The sequence below is a fragment of the Narcine bancroftii genome, chromosome 1 (assembly GCF_036971445.1).
Source record: "Narcine bancroftii isolate sNarBan1 chromosome 1, sNarBan1.hap1, whole genome shotgun sequence".
NCBI lineage: Eukaryota > Metazoa > Chordata > Chondrichthyes > Torpediniformes > Narcinidae > Narcine > Narcine bancroftii.
This window is the reverse complement of record NC_091469.1, coordinates 5,461,029-5,488,524: the sequence shown is the minus strand read 5'-3', so window position 1 is coordinate 5,488,524 and position 27,496 is coordinate 5,461,029. Positions and strand designations below refer to the sequence as shown.

Here is a 27,496-nt window from a genome sequence, read left to right as displayed (position 1 = left end):
CGGTTGCTAATGGCGACGCGTCCTTGTGACATCATACTTTGCCTGGATGTCGCAATGGTCAAGCGACTTTAACCATGGTATCTAGATTTCCTCCTGACTATTACAACAATTTGTATTTGGTTGCGCAGATGCCACGACGTTTTCCTGGAAGGGGGTGGTTAACGTGAAACACAGACTAAGACCTCGCAATGGTCCCAAAAGCCATAATAGCCAATGATGCGTCCCCTCCATTGACATATTGTGAATATAAGAAACGTCAACGCTAATTTATTGACACTAGGATCCCATCAACATTCAATAGGTAGAAGCAAAACACTTGGCGTGTCGAGCAGCATCAGTGGCTAGAACCTTCAAGGCTGAGAGTGCAGACAAAGTTAGGCAATATATTGAGGACGGTGTGGTAGACTGGGTGACATCACTCCTCCCTGGTTCACCAACCCCCTCCTATTCCCTGTCCAACCCACCCAGCTATGCCTGCCTGTTTGTGGGCTTTGTGCAGTAATCCATACTGCAAGCTAACACAGGCAAGTGATGACTACATTGGGGGTGCCTCACGTACCCATGATGAGCTTGTCAACTTCATTCATTTCGCGGCCAACTTTAGCCACAATCTCAAACTCACCTGATCCATCTCCTACAACACTCTCCCCTTTCTAAATCATTCTTCATCTCTGGAGAAAAGCTTTCCAGCCACAAGCTCCCACACTATCTTGACTACATTTCCTCACACCCTGTCCCCTGCAAGGATTCTATTCCCTTCTCTCAATTTCTCAATGTCTGCTGCATCTTTTCCCAAGATGAAGTCTTCCAGTCCAGATCTTCCAAATGTCTGCCTTATTCTACGAACGTGGCTTCCCCTCCACCACCTAAACTCAGCCCTGACCCACATTGCCTCAATTTCCCACTCATCAGCCCAGGTCCCCTCTGCCCCCAAAGGCAACAAACATAGAATTCCTATTGACCTTGCCTACCACCCCACCAGCCTCCACATCGAACACATTATGCTCTACAATTTCCAGCTTACAACAGGATCCCACCACCAGACACATCTTCCCCTCCGTAGGAACCACTCTCTCCATGACTCCCTCATGCACTCATCCCTCCACACTGAACCCACACTTCCTTCCTCATCACAGTCTGGGGCCTTAAACAGGCCTTTGAAGTGAAGCAACACTTCACTTGTGTATCCACAGGACTCATTTACTGGATCCAGTGCTCCCTTTGTGTCCTTCTCTACATCAGAGAGACTGAGAGATCACTTCGCTGAGCACCTTCCCTCTGTCTGCATCAGTGACAGAGACCTTCCAGTAGCCAACCATTTCAGTTCAGTGTCACACTCCCATACTCACATGTCTGTCCATGGCCTTGTGTACTGTCCCACCAAGACCACTCATAAATTGGAGGATCAACACCTGATTTTCTCTCAGCTAGATGGCATTATCATGATTTTTCTGGTTACTGCTGACTCTCCTCCCAACCACCCCTCTTACATCTCTCCTACCCCCAACCATCCCTCCTCCCCTTGCTTGCTGTTGTGTTCTCCCTCCCTTCTCCACCTATCACCTATTACCAGTGTCCTTTAGGACACTGACCTGCTGAGTTTCTCCAGCATTGTGCTTTTTCTTCAACCATGGTGTCTGCAGACTTTCGTGTTCTACTTTCCCTTTCCTTCCTCTCATATCCTCATTATGCTCTCTTCCCTCTGTAGTCTTGGTCTTTCCCCAAAACACAGATCATTTTTTTCCTCAGTGTTGCTGCTCGACCTTCTGAGTTCCTCCAGCACACTGCATTCTTTCGCTCCTGATGCAGTCTTTTGTATCTCCAACTAAATGGATAGGTATGGGCCAAGATTCTGGAGACAACTCCCCTGCACAACTTCAATAATAGTGACCTAGAAAATTATTTGAAACTTTAAATAAAAATCAAGCTCCTGAGAGATGAAATAGTTTGAACATATTCTCACCTTGGAATGTATGTCATATAGGCAGGATGGGCATTTTCCAAATATAACCTTGGATCTTCAGAGACTTCAATTTTGAAGCCCAGCTGTAGACTCTTCCTGTTTGTCTCAGGACCACACTGTGATAGTACAGATCTATCACCAATGTACATAGTGTATATAGTTACTGTATCTAGACTGTGCTTACAGCGATTGGCTGAGAGCTAAGCCACACCTATTGTCTGGGCCTTAAAGGGTTGTGTCCCTAGCCAGGTCGGATCATTCCGGACTGGTCGGCCACCTGTGAAGAGCTCCTGTCTTTTGCTAATAAAAGCCTTGGTTTGGATCAACAAGTCTTTGATTCTTTCAACGAGCTCTACACACACCCATTGAAACAATCAGATCCTTAGAGTTGACATGTCCTAGTTCACATGACTACAGATTCTCCCTTTGTTTTAGCAATCCCTTCACTTCCACTATGTTTTCTGCCTATGAGTTTTTTTTTCCTTTAACCAAATTTACTTACATTGGTTTCACTATCATCTGTTAATGTGTGTGCAGACCCAACATATAGACATTTTAGGTTTGACTTAGTTCCATGCACAAGTGTGGCACAGCTAATAAAGCTGCCATGCCACAGCTTTAGTGACCCAAGTTTAATCCTGGCCCCCAAATGACTGCCTGGGTTTACCCGGGTGCTCCAGTTTCTGCCCAAACCCCAAAGACTAACAAACTGACAGGTTAATTGGGTACTCAAGATTGCTGCCAGTGTGGGTGAGTTGAGGGCATGCAAGGAGAATAAAATTGAATTAATGTAGGATTATTTTAAATGGTTGGCAAAGACTTGGAGGGTTTATCATGTTGTACAACTCTGACGTTCCTCTCCAGGCAGATACTAAAAATGGTTGTGACTATACTTCCTCCAAAAAAATCTGTATCATCTTTCGGGATGCCCTGAAGTATAATCACCAAAAACGTTATGCATCATATAATGCCAAAAGCAAAAATAAATCAGTGACCAGAGACAAATAGATTATTCAAATTTAGTGGCTAACACACCAATAGCAGTTACTGTGATTGCCTGGTTACTCAATAGATATCAAGAAGAAATCTTGCAAGATTTTTTTTTTCTTTTTCTTTGACCGACCAAGAATACTGATGGAAATGTTTATGTAGCTGAGAATAGCTAAATGTCCACATTCCAAACATCAAATCTGACACAAATCCAGTGACAGGATGGGACTCAGACTCATAACCATCTGAGATCAATTTAGATTTCCAATTTATGGCTACCCACTTCTTTTTCCCCACCACCGGCAACCACATCTCAGTTGTCTTAGATTCCTTTAGTTGTCCAAGATGCTAATCTCAGAAATTTCCTTCCTACATCTCTCTGTCTCTCTCACTTAAGGGGTTCCCTAAAACCTCTTTTTTTGAAAAATCTCCTTAGTTACTTTATATACTGGTCTTAATTTTCCATTCAGTGGTTCACAATCATGTAATTTTTGCATGAAAGAGCATTGGGATGAATGCTTTACTTGGTAATAATCCTACATAATGGATGTTGTTGCTCAAACTCAAAATCTAAGTGTTTGGATAGACTGGAGAAAGCAGCTTGTTTCACTGGTACTTGCATCAGCTGAAGCTCACCTCCCTTTCGTTTTGCTTCTTTCCTAAAAAAAAAATTACTGGCTTCGCAATCCAAGTGTTTTCTGATTAATCTTCAGTGCTGTTCCTCCTTGACAGGTTGTTTATGGGTCTTTGATTGAGATCTATCAGTGGAATCATCTCTCTCTCTCTCTCTCTCTAGAATTCCTTGACTAGAGAAACAATTAGTGATAAGGGCAGGTTGAACCCAGGGAACACTAGAATAACATCCTCCCCAGTCAACAGCATGTTTGCTATGGATTAGCCTCAGTAACATCTTCAGTATCAACTTTTTCGTGATGTTTCTGCAAAGATTCACTGGGATTAATTTATTGGAACAGAAGGATATTACAGCTGGATTTTGACCTAATGTTCTCTTTATACTTTCCAACATTACTCCAAAGAATTGTTAATTTATCCATTTTTCTTTGCTTATGACAATGAACATACCGATGTTCCAGGCTTAAGAACCCATTTATCATATTTTAAGTAATGATTGAGATATTGAATTAAATTACAGCCTGTTTCGCAGTGTTAGAAAACTTTACAACAAATACAATCATTCACCTCATCAGTTCTGATCCTTCCATGGCCAATTATATATATATCAAACAGATGGAACTAATTGGGTACAGTAGCTTAGTGGTCAAGTTACATGTAGTCAAAAGACAAAAATAGATAACACTCCACATAATAGGATATATTGGATGACCAGTTAGGTATTCAGACCTTTTTAAAATAGAGGCAGAGATGATTGGGGAGAGAAAGATTCAAACGAATGACCAGTGATTGTAGTGCAATGCAATATGGCATGCACAAAATCCCAGAAATATGGGTACACAGTGAATTGCTTGTCTTGTAGAAGGTTACAAGTTAGCAGGAAATAGCTGTAATGTAAATGTTAAAAACAGTTGTGGAACAGTTGGTAAGCTCGGAGAACACTGGTCAAAGGAATCCAAAAAGGAGAAAAATGCCCAATTCAGGCCCTTCTTTCTATCAAGGAAGGCTGTGAGAAACCAATGGTAGCATCCACACAATCACCAGGCTGCCCTCATTTGATGCTATGTGGTGCTGGTTCTTGGTTAAGATCCTATGGGCAATGAGAATGCCGAACCACCAAAGAAACAGCTCACATTAACCATCTGAGACTCTCATAGTCATTAAACAAAATTTAATTATTTATTTGTATAGATCAAATACTTGTCCCGCATATATATTGTCGGTCTGTATGTGCGTTATACCTGATTGTATGTCTGCTTTTATTTTGCACCAAGGACCAGAGAATGCCAGTTCATCGGGTGGAAATTGTACAATCAGATGACAATAAACTTGACTTGACTTCATTTAGGCTAGAAGAGCAATTGCATGGACGAGTAGTATTCCTATGACATATGTAAATGTTAAAAACAGCGGATGAGCTGATATTCAAGATATCTGGAAGTTGGTAAGCTCAAAGAACAACTGGATAAAGGAATCCAAATGTACAGTAGTTCCACAGTGTCGGCAACGCAACTTCATCTGGATTCAATGGGTGATAAGACAGTCTCTGAAGGCGACCAGAGGCAAATCAACAGACACTCTTACTCTAAGGGGCGACTGGCAGCACTAATGGTGACTCTTTGCCTTATGCCAGGCAGAAGGCAAATTCATGTAATATTATTTCTTCTGCATTATTAGATGACAATAATGGGATCTTGAAAGAATTAATCTAGTAGGTTCAATCTGTGAGCACATTTCTTGGTCTCAGCATGAAAATGCAGCAAGTTATAAACAAATAGAGTCATGACAATGAAAAGTGTGTGTTTAAATGGGGTCTCTTGTCTTCACCCAAGAGACCAGAGGGTCAGATTTCACATTCCATACAAACAATACCTCTTCAGACCTTCACTGGGAAAGTCAGCCAAGAATCTGTTATCCTTACCTCAGTTCTTCAGAAATCATCATGAATTACCTTAGCTGTATGGGTATACTTCCAATAGTTGTACACTATCTGGACCACCCATCGTCCAGATAACCCTAAAGCCTCAATTGTATTCAGCAAAGGGCCAAGACGACCACCAGAGCTAAAGACACACCTGTCCAATGTTCACACCTTCCTCTACATCTGCAATCCTCAACACACAAGATCGATGGCATTGGATAGTTTACTTCCCTTTCCCAAACATTGAAGCAAATGATTGCTCGCCACAGGCTTGAAAACCACATTTTGTTCCCACTGATCACCCACTCATTCTCCACCTAAACACCAACATAAGGACTTAACCAATTCTTGTCTTCATAAAAGAAATGTATCATTGACATCGAGCTTGCAAATGTTCACTATCCTAAACAGATAAGCAAATCCACTTAGCAGTGTTTACACTTATAAAGCATACTTATTGCAAACAGGTGACCCTGTAATTATGACAGCATACATCAACCATCTCATTTCAGAATCCAGGCTGACAGAGGCAAGTACTATCCTTTGCCTGTCTAAGCTCGCCATCACCCACAGGATGGGCAAGATAGACCCATCAGAGTCTAGATGACTTCACTCCTATCACAGCTATAGGTACAAATCATTCCTGATAGAACTATAGAACAATGTCTTGCCAGGATCTTAAAAATGAAATAATGGGGAAGTTCAAGTCCTTCTGCAGTCATACAACAATCACTGAGACCTACAAGGACAATTCCATTCAAGTCTTTGCCACAGCAGATTGTTTGAGGGAAAAGAAGAGTGCCATATAAAAGCCAAGCACCACATATAGTTATGTGGTTTGCAGTTAAGAAGCCTATAATTGTGTCGCAATAAACCGTCTTGATTTGTGTACAGAAGGATATCATTAACACCAAAAATTCTGACTGCCCCTTTAAGGTGATTTTTTTTCTCTCCTCTCTCTGTGAGAGTGAAGTTTGATTTGAATGAGCTCTTCTCTAACCAGGTGGCAACACTGAGGAGCAGTAGGGAAAGCAGGGGCAACATTTGAGGGTGTCGGGTCGAAGCAACTCCTCCTTGAATGCTGCCTGGTTCTAGGGTCTTTCTTTGTTCCAGGCATTAAAGTTGGGGGAATAAAATAAAAAAGTCTTTGCATGATCTTGGCGGCCCTCATCGTTTGCAATAAAAGCCCTCCGGAAGAAAAAAAAATAAAAGAACACCAAAAATTCTGACTTCTTTTTGTGATTGGTTGAAGATTAGCCAGAATGGAAATAAATACAGACCAGGCTCTAAATGGAGGAGGAACAATAAAAGGGCTGGTGTGTCTCAACTACAAAACAGGACCTCCAATAATTCTCATTGGCCCCATGTCCTGGTACTGAGTGACAGTCTGTTCCAACAGTAGGATTACAAATTTATCCTTCTTTGTACTGGACACTTAACCTGGCCACACATACCCTATTTACATTAATTTGGACTGGAAGACAATGGAATGGCATCCTCCTGGGAATTCTTCAACATAAGAATTTTTTGATTAAGTTTAGAATTTCCAGTGAAATCGTAAGCATCCAAGTTAAGATTTCATTAAAAAAATTAAAGTCTAACACATCAGCCAGTACAAGCTATGGTACAGTACGGAATATCCACATCTGGACATCACTAATTGGTTTATAGACGCAATGTGTGTCAAAGTTAGCAGGGGACATCTTTTCTCCATTGTGGTCCCATATCTCAATATTGTTCAAGTAGTAAAATGGCACTGGGTTCTGAAAATTGCTCATTTCTGACCCAAAGAAGAAATCTAAAACCCTCCTTCAGATACTGACTGGCCTTCTAACACTACCAAGTTGCCCTCTGTTATGATTGTTGCACATCTTCTTCCTCATTCTTACCATTTTGCAACAACAAAAACCACTTCAACCGGTCTGGCAGAGGCAAGGCTTTCACTTTAGGATCCAAAGGCACAGGTCTCAGAAGTCGTCGGATGTCCACCCTGCACAGATGCTTCAGTGAGGCTGGAGAAAGCTCCAGTAGCTTCAGGGGCCGAGACAATGCCAGTACTTGGTCCATGTAGATGGAGTAGGCTGTAGGTTTGATTTCCCAGCCTAGAGGCAGCCAGGGACGTGTTGTATTGCCCAACATTAACTCCAAGGCCACTCCTGCTCGTTGCAAGGCTTCTCGATGTGTAATTCCAGTTTCTGGTCCATTTAGTAGCATGCGCAGTCTCTCAAACAGAAGTGTGAATCCAGACCAACAGGAAGGGCCATGGTTAGGGCAATGGCTGGAAGCTCCAGAGTCCAGGAGAACTTGTATGATGGGAAGATGGACTTCATACTGATTAATACAAGTGTAGATGAGTGAATCCTCAGGTTGACAAGCATCAGGTTTAGCAGAATGGGCAAGCAGCAACTGGGTGATATGCAAGCAAAAGCGCCTGAGGGTTTCAGCCTCTTCCTGTTCTCTACCTTCTGTCTCACCCAGAAGAAAGACAATGAATGTGAAGACATTGTCACCATCCATCATGATTGCTTTCACATCTGCACCTGAGAGGCAAACATTGGATTTTAACGTGTGAATCTTCAGAATAAAAAAATACAAACTCAAATTGGAATCTTCAGCAGCTCAGAACATCTACACTACTTTACACCAATAAAAGTAGTGACATTTGTAATGAAGTAATGCAAGGTTTGCTCAAATTTTTGCACAGCAAATCCCCACAAGCGTCAGTGTGAGCAGTTAACATTTTGGTGATCTTGGTTGAGGGATGAGTTTAAGTCCAACAAGACAAATAGTTCCGTTCTTCTTTGAGCACAAATTTACAACCATCTGAAATAGAAGGTGGGCCCTTGCTTCAACATCTCATTTCAAAGGTTCTGAAATAAATGTGTGAGCCCTGCACTATTGATGGTGTCACCTGTTCACGTCAGTGTCAGTCTATGTGCTTAAGTCTCTGGGACAAACCTCATACTATCCATAAAGCCACCGCAGATACATGATCAATAGAGTGCAGGAATTAGGCACAAGCTTGCTGAATGTACATAAACAGTGAAATATACCAAAGCTTAAAATATGTCAAAGGTAATTTGACCGTTTAAGTTGTACTTAACAAATAATATTTGGAAGGTCTCAAATTCCAGTACTGCTTTTTGCTGAGTTTGATAGAATAGAAATCAGTCTGAATAGAATTTTTGTTTTGAATTCTTTAATCAGTCCCAACAGTATTAAGATCTCTCCCACGTGACTGGGAAATAATGTCCTACATCCTCAAAATGACTCAATAGCAGGCATGTGAGTGAGGTCAAAAAAGAGGAAAAGAGCCAAATGTTTGCACGAGGTGTACAGCAGGATCAAGGGGGCGTAGCACCCCTTGCAGGGGGATTAGGGGGCATCACACCCTATTTGGAAAATATTTGAAAATGTTCATACTAAATTATCAGTTTCAAGCCATTAAAATTAGTAATTTTAAGCAAAATCAGTTTTTTTTTTTACAATGAGCATAGTTTATCAGACTGACACTACCATGTGTACCCAGACTCCAAGCCCCTTCCAGATCACCAGGCAGTACCTGCTTGATCTATGCTCAGAGTACCCGATTCTCCTGACCCCAAGTGGTATTTGCCAATAACTATCACCTAGCATGCCAAGCAGTGCCCTTGCCCAACTTGCATCCAATCTCCAAGTAGTAACTACTACCCTGCACCCAATCCCCAGGTAATGCCCCTGCCCAGCCTGTCCTCAATCGCCATGCAGAGCCCTGCCCAATCCGTAACCATTTCTTTGCACTGATGTTCATCTATTGCTCGGGGTTTTTCTTCAACTAACCTGAAAAGCAATTACTCCTTCCCAATTGTTTCTTCACACGTGGTTTTCAAGATATGGGTAAAAACACAAGGGAGCATCAATGGCATAAACGGCATGGCATTGCCACACATCAGAAACGCTTTGCAACTGAGGGGGAATAGATGGGGATGCGCTGCCACTGCTATACTGCAGCCAAAGATCAGCAGAGCAAGATCCTATCATTGCACGGAATGAGCAGAGGGTATCAGAGCGGGGAGGGAGGGCACTGATAAAGTGTGGAGGTGGGTTTTAAAAACACGGAGGTGGATTTTAAAAATGGGGACTAGATTTTAAAAACATGGAAATCTGCAGAAATGCAGAAAATTCACGTCTGCAATATGCAGAAATTCTTATTCCCGCAACATCTCACACAAATGAGTAAGGGGCAGCTCTAACCATTCAAAGATCCCCTTGCTAACTGCCAGTCTAATCCTCATCTTGCTGGGAATTCCCATTCCCTGTCTTTTTTGGGGGGTCACTGCATGCTCATTTGTGGCTGCACTTTCAACAGCAGTTACAACACTTCAAATTCAATAAATAACCCTGTGATCCCACAACCACTGGATCATATCAAAGCTTTGCAGCCATAAATGGTAAGGGGCATTTAAGAAGGAACTCCAGTATCAGACCTACATCCCATCATATTTAAGGTTTTGCAGGTTTTCTAAAATACAATGTTAGGGTTTGTGAGCCCAAGCAGAAAACAAATCTCCAAAACACTTCTCCAAGTAGTTCAGAGCAACTCAATTTCTAGTTCCAATGCCAGAGAAAATTTAGTGGGCGTCTTTTATAATCTTGATGACCTCAAATAATATCAAGCATGGCAATAGTATTCATGTTTTATCAGTATCCTGGTCTTATCTGCAGCCCAAAGGAGGGGAAAGGAGTAAATGTCAGAGAATACCATGTTAACCTACCTCTCTCAAGGAGTAGTTTGATATTGTCTATATTGTGCACCTGTACTCCATCACTGCTGGCTAGAGCATGCAGCAAGGCCGATTTTCCTGACACAGGAAGACAGACACGTAACTATTGGATGTTAGTTTAAAAAACATCATTTAAAAAAAAAGGAAAGATGACTGACCAGTCCTGTCAACTCCATTTATATTGGCACCAAGGTCAAGAAGTCGCTGCAGACAGGGCAAACGATCCACTTCCTCACTTGCCAGGTCTAGTGGGCTGCTGCTATGAACCTGCACCCAGAAATGGGCATTGTTAGAATCCATTATTATATTGTGCCTTCCCATCCTTGAGAGGTCTCAAAACACTTTGCTGTAAAGTGTATTCATTGTTATCACACTGGGAAATGTGTCAACCATTTGCAAGTGGCAAGCTTCCAAATAGAGAAATCTGACAAAAAAGTGACCATTGCAAGTTTATACTTTTCATCAAATGGTAACATGCCATTAACCTGAGAATGCCGAGAGATTTCACAGAAATGTACACATTAAAGAGCCTGAAAAAAAGTGAGGATATTTCCCTCTGGTAAGGTGTCCAGGATGATAGGAGACAGTCTCAAGATACAGGGTAAAACAATTTGGAGTGAAGTGACAATGAACTTTTGTCACTCGAAGGGTGGCTAACCTGTGGAATTGGAGCTAGCAGTGGACATGTTGCTGAATGTATTTAATAAGGGGTAGATGGATTTTGGGACAAAAGGGTAAGGCATAGAGAAGAGCAGGATTACTTGATTAGCCATAATTGTTCTGAATGATAGAGCAAGCAAGAGCCAAGTGATCGATTCCTGCTCCTAACTTTCTACATGACACATGGTGGGCAATAGTACACTGAAGCATGGACCAAAGGAAATGGGTGGTTCTGAATCTGATAGGAGGGTGCTGGAGTTTATTAAATACTCTGATTCAATTCATTATTAAACTGCATTCTTCATCAAAGTAATAACTTGCATTTATTTAGTCCCATCAATGTGATAAAATGTCCAATTGTAGATCATGGCCAGTGATTTGAATGTATTTGATACCAAGCCACACGGGTAGCTAGTACTGGGAAAAAAAATTGTAGACAAAGTTAGGTTTTAAGGGAGCATCTGAGAGAGAGAAACAACTGAGTTTAGGGATAGAATTCCTTCCTATGCAACTGACAGCATAATTGGCAATGGACAGGAGGAAATCAGGTAATCCTAAAAGATCAGTAATTAAGTAGCGAAAAAATATTGGGCAGATATAGGAAGATTGAAAGACCATGGAGGGAATTAAAGAGGTTGATGAGAATTTTAAACTGGAGAACCTTATAGAGGAAATAAAACAGAAGTCCATGTAGCTCAGGGAAAGTGAGGGGTGATACAATTAGCAATTAGATATTTCAAATTTTTATTCATAACAATTCTTAGTGTCTCCCTTACCCGGTCCCTTTTGTTGATGTCTGCTCCATGTCGGATAAGCAGTTCCACCATGTCAGGCTGGTTGCGCAGGACTGCTACATGCAAGGCTGTGTAATATGTGACAGGGTCTATTGAAAATACAAGAGACCGTTCCAACATTGAAGAAAGATCTACCTCGTAGAATCAGTTGTCAGAGTACCCAAAATCTTGATAGAGTGGATACCTGGCTAAATTCCTCACATTTTACTGGGAAGGTTGGTTGGAGGGAGAGAAAAGGCTACAAAGAAATGGCACAGCCCAGGGGAAGCTGAGGAACAATAAATCAAGTAAATACACAAAATTTCCAGAGAAACTCAGAAGGTCCCGTAGTAGGCAAAGACACATAACCAATGTTTCAGGCCTGAGCCCTTTCTCAAGTTATCTTGAAAAAAAAACCTTGTCAAAAGAGTTGGTTATACATCTTTGCCTCCTACAGATGCTATAGGACCTGCTGAGTTTCTCCAACAATTCTATGTATTTATGACAATCACAGCATCGGTAGAATATCTCATTTCACAAACAATAAATGTACTATTTGCTTTAGATTACACTTTATGTGGATCACAATAAAAGCTCTCCTTAATGGTCTGAGTTGGATTAAGGAGCTCGATGGCCACAGTAATAGGCTAAACATAATGAGAGAAAAAAAACATTTACAGATCACTCTCCATTGATCAAAATGTAAGGAACTGTTGCTGAACAGCCAAGTGCTCTCATACCTGAAAAGTAGATGCAGAGAGGTAACCAGTCTAGACAGCTTAAAATTATCAAATTATCCGTGGTTAGCATGCAGTGGAATCAGAAAAAAAGGTATGTTTGAAGACGCAAGAGAATGCAGATGCTAGTATCCAGAACAAAAAACAAAATGCTGGAGGATCAGTGGGTCAGGCAACATCCATGGAGGGAAATGGCCAGTCAATGTTCAGGTTGAAAACCTGCTTCAGGACTGAGGAGGAGGGGAAACAGGAAGTATTAAAGGGAGAGGGAGGGGTCAGTGGATGAAGGGATAATGAAGGATGGAGCCAGGTGGGGGTAGTGTTGGGAAGCAATGATAGATGAAAACAGGCGAAGGGCAAAAAAGGAGGGGAGCAGATTGAGTGGTGGGTGAAGGAGGAGAAAGCAGCTGAAGGAATGAGAGGTAGAATCATGTGAAGGAAGGATGGTGGTCTGATGGAAAGCGGAGGTGGGGGGGAATACAACAGGGAAAAGATAGGTACTGGATAACACGGGGTAGGAAGGGGGAACTGGAAAGAATGGTGTGTGAGAGAAGTTGTGTGAATGAGTAGGAGAAAGGGACCGAGGGGAAAGCCAGATGGTACAGAAACTTGACTGAGCAAAACCACCCCCCCTCCCCCATTCTGTCTGCCCTTCCCCCTTTGTTGGCTTCTACCGATCATCGTCTCCCTGCTCCACCCAACCTGACTCCTGGCATCCTTCATCCCTCCTACACCATTGACCCATCCCCCTCTTTAATACTGCCTGTCTCTCCAGTGTTTTCTCAGTCCTGAAGCAGGGATTCTCCTTAAAATGTCAAGTGTCCATTTTCTTCCATAGATACTGTCTGACCCTCCTGAATTCCTTCAGCATTTTGTTTTAAAACAGATTGTTTATTTGGTTGGCAGAAATAAATTATTTCCAAACAGGAAGATACACATAAAATTGTCACTAATAAATTCAGTACTAATTCAAGAGAAAATTTACCTATGGGAGTTGAGCCAAATAGCAAAAATATATTTGAATATATCCTTCGCTCAGGATCTAGACTAACCTTCAAAGTTGAGGTCAGCGCCATGTGTCAGCAGTTTCTCAGCTGCAATGACCAAGCCAGCTTCAGCTACTTTGAACAGTGCATAGCTAATAGCTTCCTCATAGAAGGGTGACTGTGCCTCTCTCTGCAGAAGTCCTTGCAGTGCCTCTGAGTCTGTCCCAGTCACAGGAATATCACTGCAATCCAACCATAGAAACATTAACCAAACTGGAAGTCAGAAAAAAAATCTTGCATAGAGGGGGAAAATAAAAATTACTCTCCACCATGAAGTGCTATGCACCTGTGTCCACTCTAGTTAAATACCAACACTTAATTTAACATCCATTTCACTAATTTGGGCACAGGAGATACCATTCAACCTAATGTATCTTCAGCATATTATGTATATATATATATATATATATATATATACACACAGTATACATTATATATAAATCTGATCTGTTGGTGAATCCATTTACTTGCCTTAGTTCTGTAACTCTTTGTGCACTTACTGTTACTATAGCAATCACAATTCAAACATTTTTAATGACCTTGAAGAACTTAATATTTGCCAGATAGTTATGTAATTTTGAAGAGTTGAAATGTGGCTACCACTTTACCTATCAAGGTCTCACAATCAGTAATAAAAGGTAAACATAGGTAAACTTTTTAGTGATAGTGGGAATTCAGTGGGAATTCAAATTAGTCCCAGAGATCATTTTAATCCACCTGCGATGGCAAATATGGCTCATTTTGAGAGCATGGAGCTTTATTAGGGCAATAGTGAGAATTTAAGAAAAAATATTGACAGAATTTTAATATACTTCTGCCATAAGGCAATGGAATTATTGATTCTGTCCAGAAATTCCCTCTCCACCTCACAACAGAAACCGCACAAAGTTACTGCGGGAGGTCGGTTAACTCACCTGATATGATTTTCCTCACTTGCCTCTGCATTTGGTTCTTGTAACCCTACAGCCCTAAGAATTTGGTCCACTAATGGCTGATACTCAAAGATAATTCGTCGAAATCCGTGCAAATAGGGCATGGTTTCCAATTCTATACTTCAGCAGAACCTGATGTACAGGTCATTGTCTGGGTTGCAATGACAGGAAACAAGGTTAAAACCTAAAAGAGAAAGGAAACAGTTAAAGGAGCAATATTCAAACATACACGAGGTGCAATCCCGATTGGTCCATCCAACTTGTTCCAAATTCAGACACAGTGACTTGTTCATCAAAATATACAAATTTCTTGGAAGGCACAATTCAAAAAGACCCAAGGAAAAAATCCCACCTTAAGTCTTCTTCCCATTCTGAATCTTTTTATTTCCAAATGCCAGCCAAGATAATCATCTCAACTTCACCACTTCACTTATCTATTCCAATCTTACCCCCTTAGAATGCATTACCCTCCATTTTCTCTGCAGTGCATCTGCTCCCAGTTGAGGCTTTCCATTGCAGGATAACTGAGATGTGGCTTCCCCATCACTGCTATTAACCCACCCCTGACTGAAATCTCCTCTATTTCCCACACATCTACCCTGGCCCCCTTCCCCTCCAGATGTAACAAGTACAGGGTTCCCCTCATCATCACCTACCACCCGGTCACTCTCTGCATCCAACATATTAATCTCTGCAATTTTCGCACCACGAGACACCTTTGCATCTCCTCTCTGCTTTCCAAATGGATCGGTTCCTCTACAACTCCCTCGTCCATTCATCCCTTCCCACAAATTGCTCCCCTGGTACTTATCCCCTTGACTGCAAGAAATACTACACTTACTCCTCCTCTCTCACCACCATTTAGGGTCCCAAACAGTCATTCCAAGTGAAGCAATACTTCATCTGTTCATCTGCAGGGGTCATTTACTGCATCCAGTGCTCCCAACGTAGCCTCTACATCAGGGAGACGGGATGCAGATTGGTAGATCACTTCGTTGGACACCTTCACTGTCTGTTGTAACAGAAAGGATCTCCCAGCAGCTAGCTCTTTGAATACCACACCCCATTGCCACCTTGTCCATAGCTTTGTGTACTGCAAAGTCGAGACTACCTATACAGTGCCCTCTATAATCTTTGGGACAGACACATTTCTTCCCCTTTATTTGCCCCTGTGCTCCAGTTTTAAATTTATAATTGAACAATTCGCATGTGATTAAGTGCACATTCCAGATTTTATTCAAGTTTATTTGTAGACATTTTGATTTAACCATGTCAAATTTACAAGACTTTTTATACATAGTTCCCCCATTTCAGGACACCATAATGTTCGGGACATTTGGCTTCACAAATGTTTATGATTACTTAGTTATATTTAATGGCTTCACTGGTGCAGTTATAAGAGAGCTAGGCTTGCTTCAAAGTTTTTAATCATCTTTGGAGTCTGAAGTTACTATTTTTCAACATGAGGACCAGAGTTGTGCCAATGAAAGTTAAAGAAGCCATTATGAGGCTGAAAAATAATAAAACAGTAAGACAATTGCCCAAACCTTAGGATTACCAAAATCAACTGGAACATCAATAAGAAGAAAGAGAGTACTGGTGAGCTTCCAAGGAAGATCTCCACCTCTGATGAAGAAGAATTCCTATCATAATGAAGAAAAATCCCCAAACGCCAGTCTGATAAATCAGAAACGCCCTTCAGGAGGCAGGTGTGGATGTGTCAAGGACAACTGTCTGCAGAAGACTTCATGAACAGAAATACAGAGGCTACATTACAAGATGTAAACACTAGTTAACCTCAGAAACAGAATGGCCAGATTACAGTTTGTCAAGAAGTATTTAAAAGAGCCTGCAGAAATTTTGGAAAAAGGTCTTGTAGACAGATGAGACCAAGATTAACCTGTATCAGAATGATGGCAAGAGCAAAGTGTGGAGGCATAAATGAATTGCCCAAGAGCCAAAGCATACCTCCTCACCTGTAAAATATGGTGATGGGGGTGTTACCACCTTGGCATGTTTGGCTGCTACAGGTACTGGAGCAATCATCTTGATAAAGTAACTGCTGGGGGGGAGTCACGTGATGGAGTAGTGGCCGGTCAGGGAATTCCAGCCCTCTCCCGAAAAGTTTAAAAAAAACACACAAAGCACAAAGGTACAAGATTAAAATTTATAATTAAGTAAAAATAAAGGTGAGAAGAAAATGGCAGCGAAGAGAGAAAAGTCGAAAACAACGGGAAGAAAAGAGGAAGAAAGAATGTCGGAAGAAGAAGGTGAAGGCCTTACCTGTCCGAAGAGGCCTGCCGCGGAGAGAGAAGCCCGCTCCCTCAGGTCAGTGGAAGTCCCGGGCTCGGGACTACAAAAATGGCTCGCAGAGCCGTGTAAAAGCGCGCAACCGTGCATGTGCGAGGAGTCGCGCATGCGCGATGCGCATGAAAAAAAACACACTGACGGGAGGGGGGAACAGCTGCGGAGTCGATCTCCACAGCTGAGAGAGACACCTGCAGCACAGCAGCAGGTGCAGAACACAGACAATAACGACAACAAGAAAGAAGAGGGTAAAAAGAAAACAAGGAAACAACAGATGGTCAACCCAGAGGAAGAAGAAGAAGAAGAGAAAGAAATGGAAGAAGAAGAGAAAGGCAAGACAATGGATGTATCTTTTTTTAAAGAATATATGGAATCAGTGAAAGAATGGAAATTACAAGAATTTAATGAGATAAAAAGAAGAATTAAGAATGCAGAAGAAAAAATTAATAAAATAGAAATGGCCATGTCAGAGATAGGAAAAAGAGTGGAAAATATGGAAGAACGAGAAACAATTATAGAAATGGAAGTAGAGGAATTAAAAGAGAAATTAGAAGAATCTAATAAAAAAGTTAAAGAGGCACATGAGCCGTTAGCTCAGAAGATAGATATAATAGAAAACTATAATAGAAGAAATAATATAAAGATAGTGGGCCTTAAGGAAGATGAAGAAGGCAAGAATATGAGAGAATTTATAAAAGATTGGATCCCCAGGGTCCTAGGAAGACCAGAATTACAGGAAGAAATGGAAATAGAAAGGGCACATAGAACATTAGCCCCTAAACCACAGCCACAACAAAAACCAAGATCCATTTTAGTAAAATTCCTAAGATATACAACGAGAGAAAATATATTGGAGAAAGCAATGAAGAAAATAAGAGAAGACAAAAAGCCACTGGAATATAAAGGTCAAAAATTTTTTTTCTATCCAGACATAAGTTTTGAACTCCTGAAGAAGAGGAAGGAGTTCAATACAGCAAAAACGATCTTATGGAAAAAAGGATATAAATTTATGTTAAAGTACCCAGTGGTACTTAAAATAGTTATTCCAGGGCAACAAAACAGACTATTCTCAGATCCAGAGGAAGCAAGGAAATTTGCAGAACAATTACAAAACAAGCAGAGAGATGAAGACATGTAATGAGAGTAAAAATGACCACGAACTATAAATGTGTGTGTAAAGGGGTATATGTGTGTATATATATATATATATATATAGTGTGTATACATGAATGTATCCATATTTAGAGGAAAATATATAGAGTATAGACAAGAATTAATAAGGGAGGGAAAGGGAATAGAGGGAATAAGGAGGGATTTAAAAGAGTGACCTTTGTTACATATGAAAATTGAAATCTTTTCTGGGGGGGCTGGGTGGGGAAGAGTTACGGTCACTACAAAATCAGTTGACGCTTGCGAGTGAATTCGCAAATCCAAATGGAGAGGGGAGATGTGGTTGCCCGACAAGGGATAAAGGGTAACTCAGGAGGGGAGGGGAGAATGGGGTTAAAGAAGCTTTAAATAGGAGAATAAGGAAAATGTTTGATGTTTTAGAAATGTTGTCTTATAAAGTGTTCAAAACAGGAAAGCAGAAATGGATAAGGAGGAAAGGTGATGATGGAGAAACGGAAAGGGAAGATAAACAATGTATGAAATGGCTACGTTGAACTTAATGACTTTAAATATTAACGGAATACATAACCAAATTAAAAGGAAGAAACTGCTAAATTTACTGAAAAAAGAAAAAATTGATATTGCATTTGTGCAAGAAACACATTTAACTGAATTGGAGCACAAGAAATTAAAGAGAGATTGGGTAGGACATGTAACAGCAGCGTCGTATAATTCAAAAGCAAGAGGAGTAGCTATATTAATTAGTAAAAATGTGCCAATTAAAATAGAAGAGGAAATAATAGATCCAGCAGGGAAATATGTAATGATAAAATGTCAGATATATTCGGAGTTTTGGAATCTACTCAATGTATATTCACCTAACGAAGAAGATCAAAAGTTTATGCAAGATATTTTTTTGAAGATAGCAGATACGCAAGGGAACATATTAATAGGAGGGGATTTCAACCTGAATTTGGATTCAAATATGGACAAAACTGGAAAAAAAATTAACAGAAAGAACAAAGTAACCAAATTTATAATTAAATCGATGGAAGAAATGCAACTTTTGGATATATGGAGGAAACAACACCCAAATGAAAAGGAATATTCATATTACTCGGGTAGACATAAAACATACTCAAGAATAGACCTATTTTTGTTATCAGCTCGTATACAAGATAGAGTAAGAAAAACAGAATATAAAGCTAGAATATTATCGGACCATTCACCCTTGATATTGACAATAGAGTTAGAGGACATCCCTCCAAGAATGTATAGATGGAGATTAAACTCCATGCTACTTAAAAGGCAGGATTTTAGAGAATTCGTTGAAAGACAAATTAAAATGTATTTTGAAATAAATACGGAATCAGTGGAAGATAAGTTTATACTATGGGATGCAATGAAAGCGTTCATTAGAGGGCAAATAATAAGTTATGTAAGCAAGATGAAGAAGGACTATAATCAGGAAACAGAGCAGTTGGAAAGGGAAATAGTAAATATAGAAAAAGAATTAGCAATGAAGGAAGATGCAACTAAAAGAAGAGAATTGGCAGATAAAAAAATAAAATATGAAACACTACAAACATATAAGGTGGAGAAGAACATAATGAAGACAAAACAGAAATATTATGAACTAGGGGAAAAAACGCAAAAAATTCTAGCATGGCAGCTTAAGAGAGAACAAGCTAAGAAATGGTATTGGCATCAAGGAAAAAAGACAAACAAAAAACATATAATCCAACGGAGATCAAGGAAAACTTTAGAGAATTCTATGAACAATTATACCAAACTGAAAACGAAGGGAAAGAAGGGAAAATAGATGAATTTTTAACTAAAATTGAGCTACCAAAATTACAAATAGAGGAACAAAATAAATTAACAGAACCATTTGAAATAGTAGAAATACAAGAGATAATAAAAAAACTACCAAATAATAAAACACCAGGAGAGGATGGATTCCCAATAGAATTCTATAAAACATTTAAAGATTTATTAATTCCTCCCCTCCTGAAAGTAATCAACCAGATTGATAAAACACAAAGCTTACCAGATTCATGTAAAACAGCAATAATTACAGTAATACTAAAGCAAGGGAAAGATCCACTCGCACCAGCGTCATATAGACCAATATCATTACTTAACACAGATTATAAGATAATAGCTAAACTATTAGCAAACAGATTAGCAGAGTATGTACCTAAAATGGTAAATCTAGACCAAACTGGATTTATTAAAAAAAGACGCACAACAGACAATATTTGTAAATTTATTAACTTAATTCATGCAGTAGAAGGGAGTAAAGCGCCAACAGCAGCAGTTGCTTTAGACGCAGAGAAGGCCTTTGACAGAGTAGAATGGAATTATTTATTCAAAGTTTTGCAAAAATTCAGTTTACCAGAGAAGTATATTAATTGGATTAAAGCATTATATAAGGGACCATTGGCGAAAGTGACAGTAAATGGATATATATCAAAGCAATTTAACTTAAGCAGGTCAACACGGCAGGGATGCCCACTATCACCCTTATTGTTCGCGTTAGCTATAGAACCACTAGCAGAATTGATAAGAACAGAAAATAATATAAAAGGGATAAAAATAAAAGACAAGGAATATAAAATCAGTTTATTTGCGGATGATGTTATAGTATACTTAACAGAACCAGAACTATCAATAAAAGAATTATATAAGAAATTGAAGGAATATGGAGAAGTGTCGGGTTACAAGATTAACGTAAATAAAAGTGAAGCAATGCCAATGAATAATGCGGATTTCTCAAAATTTAAGAAGGAATCACCATTCAGATGGCAAATGCAAGCAATAAGATACGTAGGTATACAAATAAATAAAAATCTCGGCCATCTATATAAACTGAATTATTATCCACTAATGAAAAAATTACAGGACGATTTAGAGCATTGGAAAATTTACCATTAGCACTAATAGGAAGGTTAAACTGTATTAAAATGAACATTTTCCCAAGGATTTTATACCTATTTCAGGCATTGCCAATACACTTGACAGAGAAATTCTTCAAGGAGTTAAAGAAAATAATAAGGAAATTTTTATGGAAAGGGGGGAAACCGAGGATAGCACTAGATAAATTAACAGAATGGTATAAACAAGGAGGCTTACAACTGCCAAACTAAAAATTATTATAGAGCCGCACAATTAAGATACCTATCAGATTTTTATCAAACAAGGGAAAAGCCAGATTGGACTAGATTAGAATTAGATAAAATAGGGGAAAAGATACCTGAACACATATTATATAAATGGGATGAAAAATTGGTACAACGTAGGAGTTCTCCAGTATTACATCATCTACTCAATATTTGGAAAAAGATTCATGCAGAAAGGAATAAAACAAATTATCAATTACCAAAATTAATATTGACGCAAAATAAGTTACTCCCTTTTACAATAGATAACCTTTCCTTTAGAGAATGGGAGAAAAAAGGGATCAAAAGAATAGAAAATTGTTTTTCAGGAAATAGATTATTATCCTTTGAACAAATGAAAGATAAATACAATATAACTCAAGATACAGTGCTGGCATATTACCAATGAAGATCCTACTTGAAGGACAAATTAGGAAGCAGTCTGAGGTTACCAGAGGGAAGTAACTTTGAATATGTGATTACAGATACAATGATAATCAAAAGATTTATAACAAATATGTATATTAAACTGCAAGAAAAGGAGAATGAAGAAACAAATGGTAAAACTAAACAAAAATGGGAACAAGATTTAAATATAAAGATAAAAAAGGAAACATGGGAGAAGTTATGTTCTGGAACGATGAGAAATACAATAAATACGAGGTTACATATGATACAATATAACTGGATACACAGGCTATATATTACACCTCAAAAGTTAAATAAATGGGACCCAACAGTATCTGACAGATGTTTTCGATGTAAAAAAGAAATGCGAACAACAATTCATGCAATCTGGACATGTGAGAAAGTAAAAAAATTTTGGGAAGATCTAAACCAAAATAAAATTACAGAAAACAATTTACCAAAAAATCCAGAGATCTTCCTCCTAAGTAACATAAAAAACAAAGAATTTGGAATTGATTTGGATGGTGCACAAAAAAGATTTGTTGGGATGGCTCTAGCCGTAGCAAAAAAATGTGTTGTGTCGGCCTGGAAATTGGAAGATAATTTGAAAATACAACAATGGTATATAGAAATGAATAAATGTATTCCATTAGAAAAAATAACATATAGTTTAAGAAATAATATTGAAATATTTGAACAAATATGGGAGCCATACATGAAACACAATAGAGAAAACCTACCGGGGACATTCACTACCTAAATTAACGAAAGGAGAAGGAAATGAAAAGAATTGACTCAGTGGAATTTCTTGTTTATTTTTATTGAATGACAACATTGTTTGACTGGTTTAATGTATCTTAGATTTTGTACTTTAAATGGATAGGGGGGAGGTAGGGAGGGTGGGATCGGAGGAGGGGGGGGAGAAAATGGCACTGTATATATTTGAAAAGGAAAATGTATGTATCATGGTCAATGTGGTTTATGGTGTGAAAAATAAAAATAAAAAAAAAATAAAGTAACTGCTGATGGCAGTAGCAAAATGAATTCTGAGGTGTATAGAAACCTCTTACCTGCTCATGTTTGAGCAAATTACTCCAAACTCATTGGATGGCACTTCATCTTACAGCAAGATAATGATCCCAAACATACTGCTAAAGCAACAATGGAGTTTTTCAGCTAAAATCTGGAAAATTCTGAAATGGCGGTCAGTCATCCAATCTAAATCCAATTGAACATGCCGTCCGTACGCCGGAGAAAACTTAAGGGGACACACCTAAGCAGGTTTTAGATATCAGATTTTTTTTTCCTGCAGTCATAAACAATTAGAATGGCAGCCAAGGAAGGGAATGATCCTCTTGCAGAATGTGGGTCGTAGAGAAGCCAGCAGTATCTCTAACAACTTCATATGAAAGAAGTGCATCCAGCTGCAGCTCCTGACAAGCCATTAAGGAATTGGAGCTGGAGTTGGATGAACTCCAGATCATTTGAGAGATAGAGGCAGTGATAGATAGGAGTTACAGAGACACTCTTACACCTAGGAGGGAGGAGGAGGAGGGTATATAGGTGACAGTCGGGAGAGGGAAGGGCAACAGGCAGGCAGTGCAGGGCACCCCTGTGGCCATTCCCCTCAATAACAAGTATACCATTTTGGGTACTGTTGGGGCGAGGGAAAACTACCAGGGACAAGCCATGGCAATCAGGTCTCTGGTATGGAGTTTGGTCCTGCGGCTAAGAAAGTAAGGGAGAAGAGGCAAGCTGTAGTGACAGGGGATTCCATAGTTGGGGGACAGATAAGAGGTTCTGTGGAAGAGATAGAGTATCGCAGGTGGTATGTTGCCTCCCTGGAGCCAGGTCTGAGGTATTTCAGACTGAATTCATGGCATTCTCAGGAGGGAGGGTGAGCAGCCAGATGTTGTGGTTCATATAGGGACAAATTACATGGGTAGGAAGGGTGAGGAGGTCCTGCAAGGAGAGTTCAGGGAGCTAGGTGCTAGGTTGAAGGATAGAACTTCCAGGGTTGTAATCTCAGGATTGCTACCTGTGACACATGCTAGTGAAGTTAGAAATAGGAGGATAATGTAGCTTAACATGTGGCTTAAGACAGGGTGCAGGAGGGAGGGCTTCAGGATTCTGGATAATTGGGTTCTCTTCCAGGAACAATGGGACATGTTCTGACAGGACGGTTTGCATCTGAACTGGAGGAGGACTAATATCCTTGTGGGAAGATTTGCTAGTGCTGCTCCAGTGGGTTTAAGCTAGATTTGCTGTGGTGGGGGGGGGGGGGGGGGCTTGTGGGTGATGAGATCCAGAGTACCAGAGCAAATAGAGGAGTGGAGGAGGGAAAAGATTATGTGAAAATTGCATGCACCGTTAGAAGTCAACAGGTTATACATGGTGGAAATGTTCTCAGGTGCATCTATTTTAATGCAAGGAGTATTGTAGGAAAGGCAGGAGGGGCAGGACTGGCAGCTCAATGTTCCAGGCTTCCATTGCTTTAGATGCAATATCACAGGAGGGATGAAAGTGGGAGGAGTGGCATTGCTCATCAGGGAAAATATCACAGCTGTGCTCAGGCAGGATAGACCAGAGGGCTTGTCTACTGAGGCTATCTGGGTGGAGCTGATGGAAAGGTATGACCACACTCATGGGGTAGTATTATAGACCACCCAATAGTCAACGAGAATTGGAGGACCTAATCTGATGAGAGATAGCAGACAGCTGCAGGAACAAGGTCGTGGTAGTAGGAGATTTTAATTTTCCACATATTGACTGGTACTCCCATACTGTAAAAGGGCTGGATGGCTTGGAGTTTGTCATATATGTTCAGGAAAATTTTCTAAATCAATAATAGAGGTATCAACTCGAGAGAGTGCCATACTGGATCTCTTATTAGGGCACGAGACAGGACAGGTGACAGAAGTAAGTGTAGGGGAACCTTTTGTGTCCAGTGAACATATTGCCATTCGTTTCGTTAATTATGAAGAAGGGTAGGTCTGGGCCTCAGGTTGAGATCCTAAATTGGAGAAAGGCCCAATTCTGAGGAAATGAGAAAAGGTCTAGATTGCGTGGATTGGGATGTTGTTTTCGGGCAAGGATGTGCAAGGTAAGTGGAGGACCTTCAAAGGTGAAATTTTGAGAGTTGAGTTTGTCAGGATTAAAGGCACAGTTAGCAGGCACAGGGAACCAGAGGACATGGGTAAAGAGTGAAATCGGAACATGAGGGGGAATTTCTTCACACCCAGAGAGTGGTGGGAGTGTGGAACGATCTGCCAGCTGAAGTGGTGAATGGAGGCTCAATTTTAACCTTTAAGCATTTGGACAGGTAGATGGATGGGAGGGGTATGGAGGGACTATGCAACAAAAAAAAGGTTCAGCACAGACCAGAAGGGCCAAAGGGGCCTGTTTCTGTGCAGTAATTGCTCACACACCCAATTTTTAAAAGTATTTATCTTTGTTTAAACTACAGGATGATTTTGTAACTTAAACCGTGCCTCCTCAATAGGCTTTTTATATGAAGAAGCAGAAGCGGCCCTTTAAACTGCCGTTCAGGTGGCAGCGTTTAAAGCGCAACGCTGGCCACCTGCAGGACGCAGCTGCACAGGAGGCGGCTCTTGAGCGCAATGCGGCTCCTGCCCAGTGTCAGCTGTGTCCCGACCCTTTAACGTCCGCTTTCAGCCAGCTGCGTTCAGGTGGCCGGGGCAGCCACTGAGCTGAGCATCCCTCTCGGAGGAGGGTGACCTAGCTCGCCTCAAGAGCACCTGCTGCACATTCAGGTGGCCTCAAAACAGCCGCCTATTGCCTAAACCTGCGGCTTTACATGCGGGGCAATTGGCCACCTAATGTCATCGGGAGTTACTTGCAACCAGGGAAAATTGGGGTCGTGTGCCCGTACAAGCATATAGCGAGGTGATTTACCTGCAATAGTTAGTAAATTTAATAAAAATAGAATCCCACCCACTATTGTGTGGGGGAGGATGATTGGATTCGAGGCGATTTCTCGAAATATTCTTTGTCATTGACGATTCACTTCCTCCGTGTCCGAAACTCAGCGTCACCCTTCGAGATCCAGGCACGTCTCCGACCATTTCTTCCCACCCAATGGCCTGACCGCCACCCGCCGCCGGCACCCCCCCTTCCACGGCCCACCTCACTCACCTCCTCCACTGGACACGCACCATCCAATCCGACCGGCCCAACACACTTCCGCCACCTCAGCACAAAGGTTCCGGGGGACTTCGTTCCGCCTCGTGCTCGTTGTCCCCGGTTGGACGTCTTGGTGCCTGGAAGCAGGGCGAACCCTTTTCTCCCCCACTCAGGCTGCTCGCCCAGCTGAGTTCCTCCAGCAACTTGGCCCTGATTCTCTGCAGTCATCTCGCCCAAAAAAGTGACACAATGAACAAAAACAAAAGCAATTTAAGACCATTAGCCAAAGCCATTCAAACAATGGGTCTGCGCCAACAAAATGCTGCAAGGCATCAAGAAGCATCAACGGGAAGGGGAAGAATTGAATCAGTGATGCAAGCTGATGACCATTCATCCAAAACTGGCCAGATCGTTTACAGACTGAAATAGTTCATTCAGGATCCAGTTTATTGTCATGAACAGGCGTCACAAAATTCGTGGTTTTGTGGATGCATTACAGGTACAAAAATTGCTGTCAATAACATAAATTTTAAAAATAGTGTAAGAGAAAAAGTGAGGTAGCTTCTGTGGTTGAATTGAAAAAAAACACACACAAATGCCGGAGAAACTCAGCAGGTCCAAGAGTGCCTTTATGTCGCAAAGGTGAAGATGCATCATCGACGTTTTGGGCCTGAGCCCTTCATCAAGTTGTGGGAGAACCTGTGGTTCATTGTCCATTCTGAAGTCTGATGGCAGAAGGTGTTCTTCCCAACAGTGAGACTGTTGCAAACCCTCCTTGACCCTCCATGACTCAACTATTAATATGATTTATTAATTTTAATATTTGTATGTAGGTACTGTGCATTTGTATCATATGTGTTATGTCCGTTGGTATGTTTGCACTGAAGACCGGAGAATGCTGTTTTGCCACATTGTACTTGTATCTTCTTTGGCTTGGCTTCGCGGACGAAGATTTATGGAGGGGGTAAAAAGTCCACGTCAGCTGCAGGCTCGTTTGTGGCTGACCAGTCCGATGCGGGACAGGCAGACACGATTGCAGCGGTTGCAAGGGAAAATTGGTTGGTTGGGGTTGGGTGTTGGGTTTTTCCTCCTTTGCCTTTTGTCAGTGAGGTGGGCTCTGCGGTCTTCTTCAAAGGAGGCTGCTGCCCGCCAAACTGTGAGGCGCCAAGATGCACGGTTTGAGGCGTTATCAGCCCACTGGCGGTGGTCAATGGGGCAGGCACCAAGAGATTTCTTTAGGCAGTCCTTGTACCTTTTCTTTGGTGCACCTCTGTCACGGTGGCCAGTGGAGAGCTCGCCATATAATACGATCTTGGGAAGGCGATGGTCCTCCATTCTGGAGACGTGACCCATCCAGCGCAGCTGGATCTTCAGCAGCGTGGACTCGATGCTGTCGACCTCTGCCATCTCGAGTACCTCGACGTTAGGGGTGTGAGCGCTCCAATGGATGTTGAGGATGGAGCGGAGACAACGCTGGTGGAAGCGTTCTAGGAGCCGTAGGTGGTGCCGGTAGAGGACCCATGATTCGGAGCCGAACAGGAGTGTGGGTATGACAACGGCTCTGTATACGCTTATCTTTGTGAGGTTTTTCAGTTGGTTGTTTTTCCAGACTCTTTTGTGTAGTCTTCCAAAGGCGCTATTTGCCTTGGCGAGTCTGTTGTCTATCTCGTTGTCGATCCTTGCATCTGATGAAATGGTGCAGCCGAGATAGGTAAACTGGTTGACCGTTTTGAGTTTTGTGTGCCCGATGGAGATGTGGGGGGGCTGGTAGTCATGGTGGGGAGCTGGCTGATGGAGGACCTCAGTTTTCTTCAGGCTGACTTCCAGGCCAAACATTTTGGCAGTTTCCGCAAAGCAGGACGTCAAGCGCTGAAGAGCTGGCTCTGAATGGGCAACTATAATATATCAGATGATATATAATCAGATTGTATAATCAGATGATAAATGAA

The 27,496-nt window shown here is 41.1% G+C and overlaps 1 protein-coding gene across 3 annotated transcripts; it reads right to left on the bottom strand.

Moving 5' to 3' along the window:
* Positions 1–4,742: 4,742 nt before the first annotated feature.
* On the bottom strand, positions 4,743–26,063 carry asb6 (ankyrin repeat and SOCS box containing 6). Of its 3 annotated transcripts, none has more exons than XM_069919627.1 (7): positions 25,560–26,063; positions 14,401–14,602; positions 13,493–13,668; positions 11,707–11,813; positions 10,429–10,537; positions 10,262–10,348; positions 4,743–8,047 (listed from the first exon to the last, which is right to left on the bottom strand). In XM_069919627.1, the coding sequence occupies exons 2-7, from the start codon at positions 14,520–14,522 to the stop codon at positions 7,362–7,364; spliced, it is 1,287 nt and encodes a 428-aa protein (XP_069775728.1). In that variant the 5' UTR covers positions 14,523–14,602; positions 25,560–26,063; the 3' UTR covers positions 4,743–7,361. The 3 variants fall into 3 exon arrangements, with proteins under 3 accessions (XP_069775728.1, XP_069775738.1, XP_069775747.1); XM_069919637.1 differs by lacking the exon at positions 25,560–26,063 and adding an exon at positions 25,320–25,506; XM_069919646.1 differs by lacking the exon at positions 25,560–26,063 and adding an exon at positions 25,363–25,506.
* Positions 26,064–27,496: the final 1,433 nt, after the last annotated feature.

Excerpts from the sequence above, each read along its gene's own strand:
- asb6 (XM_069919627.1), bottom strand. The coding sequence starts at position 14,522 with ATGCCCTATTTGCACGGATTTCGACGAATTATCTTTGAGTATCAGCCA. Across the intron at positions 11,814-13,492 it reads CGCTGACCTCAACTTTGAAG|ACCCTGTCACATATTACACA; the intron begins GTTAGTCTAGAT and ends TATTTTCAATAG. Across the intron at positions 8,048-10,261 it reads CAAACTACTCCTTGAGAGAG|GTGCAGATGTGAAAGCAATC; the intron begins GTAGGTTAACAT and ends TTTGCCTCTCAG.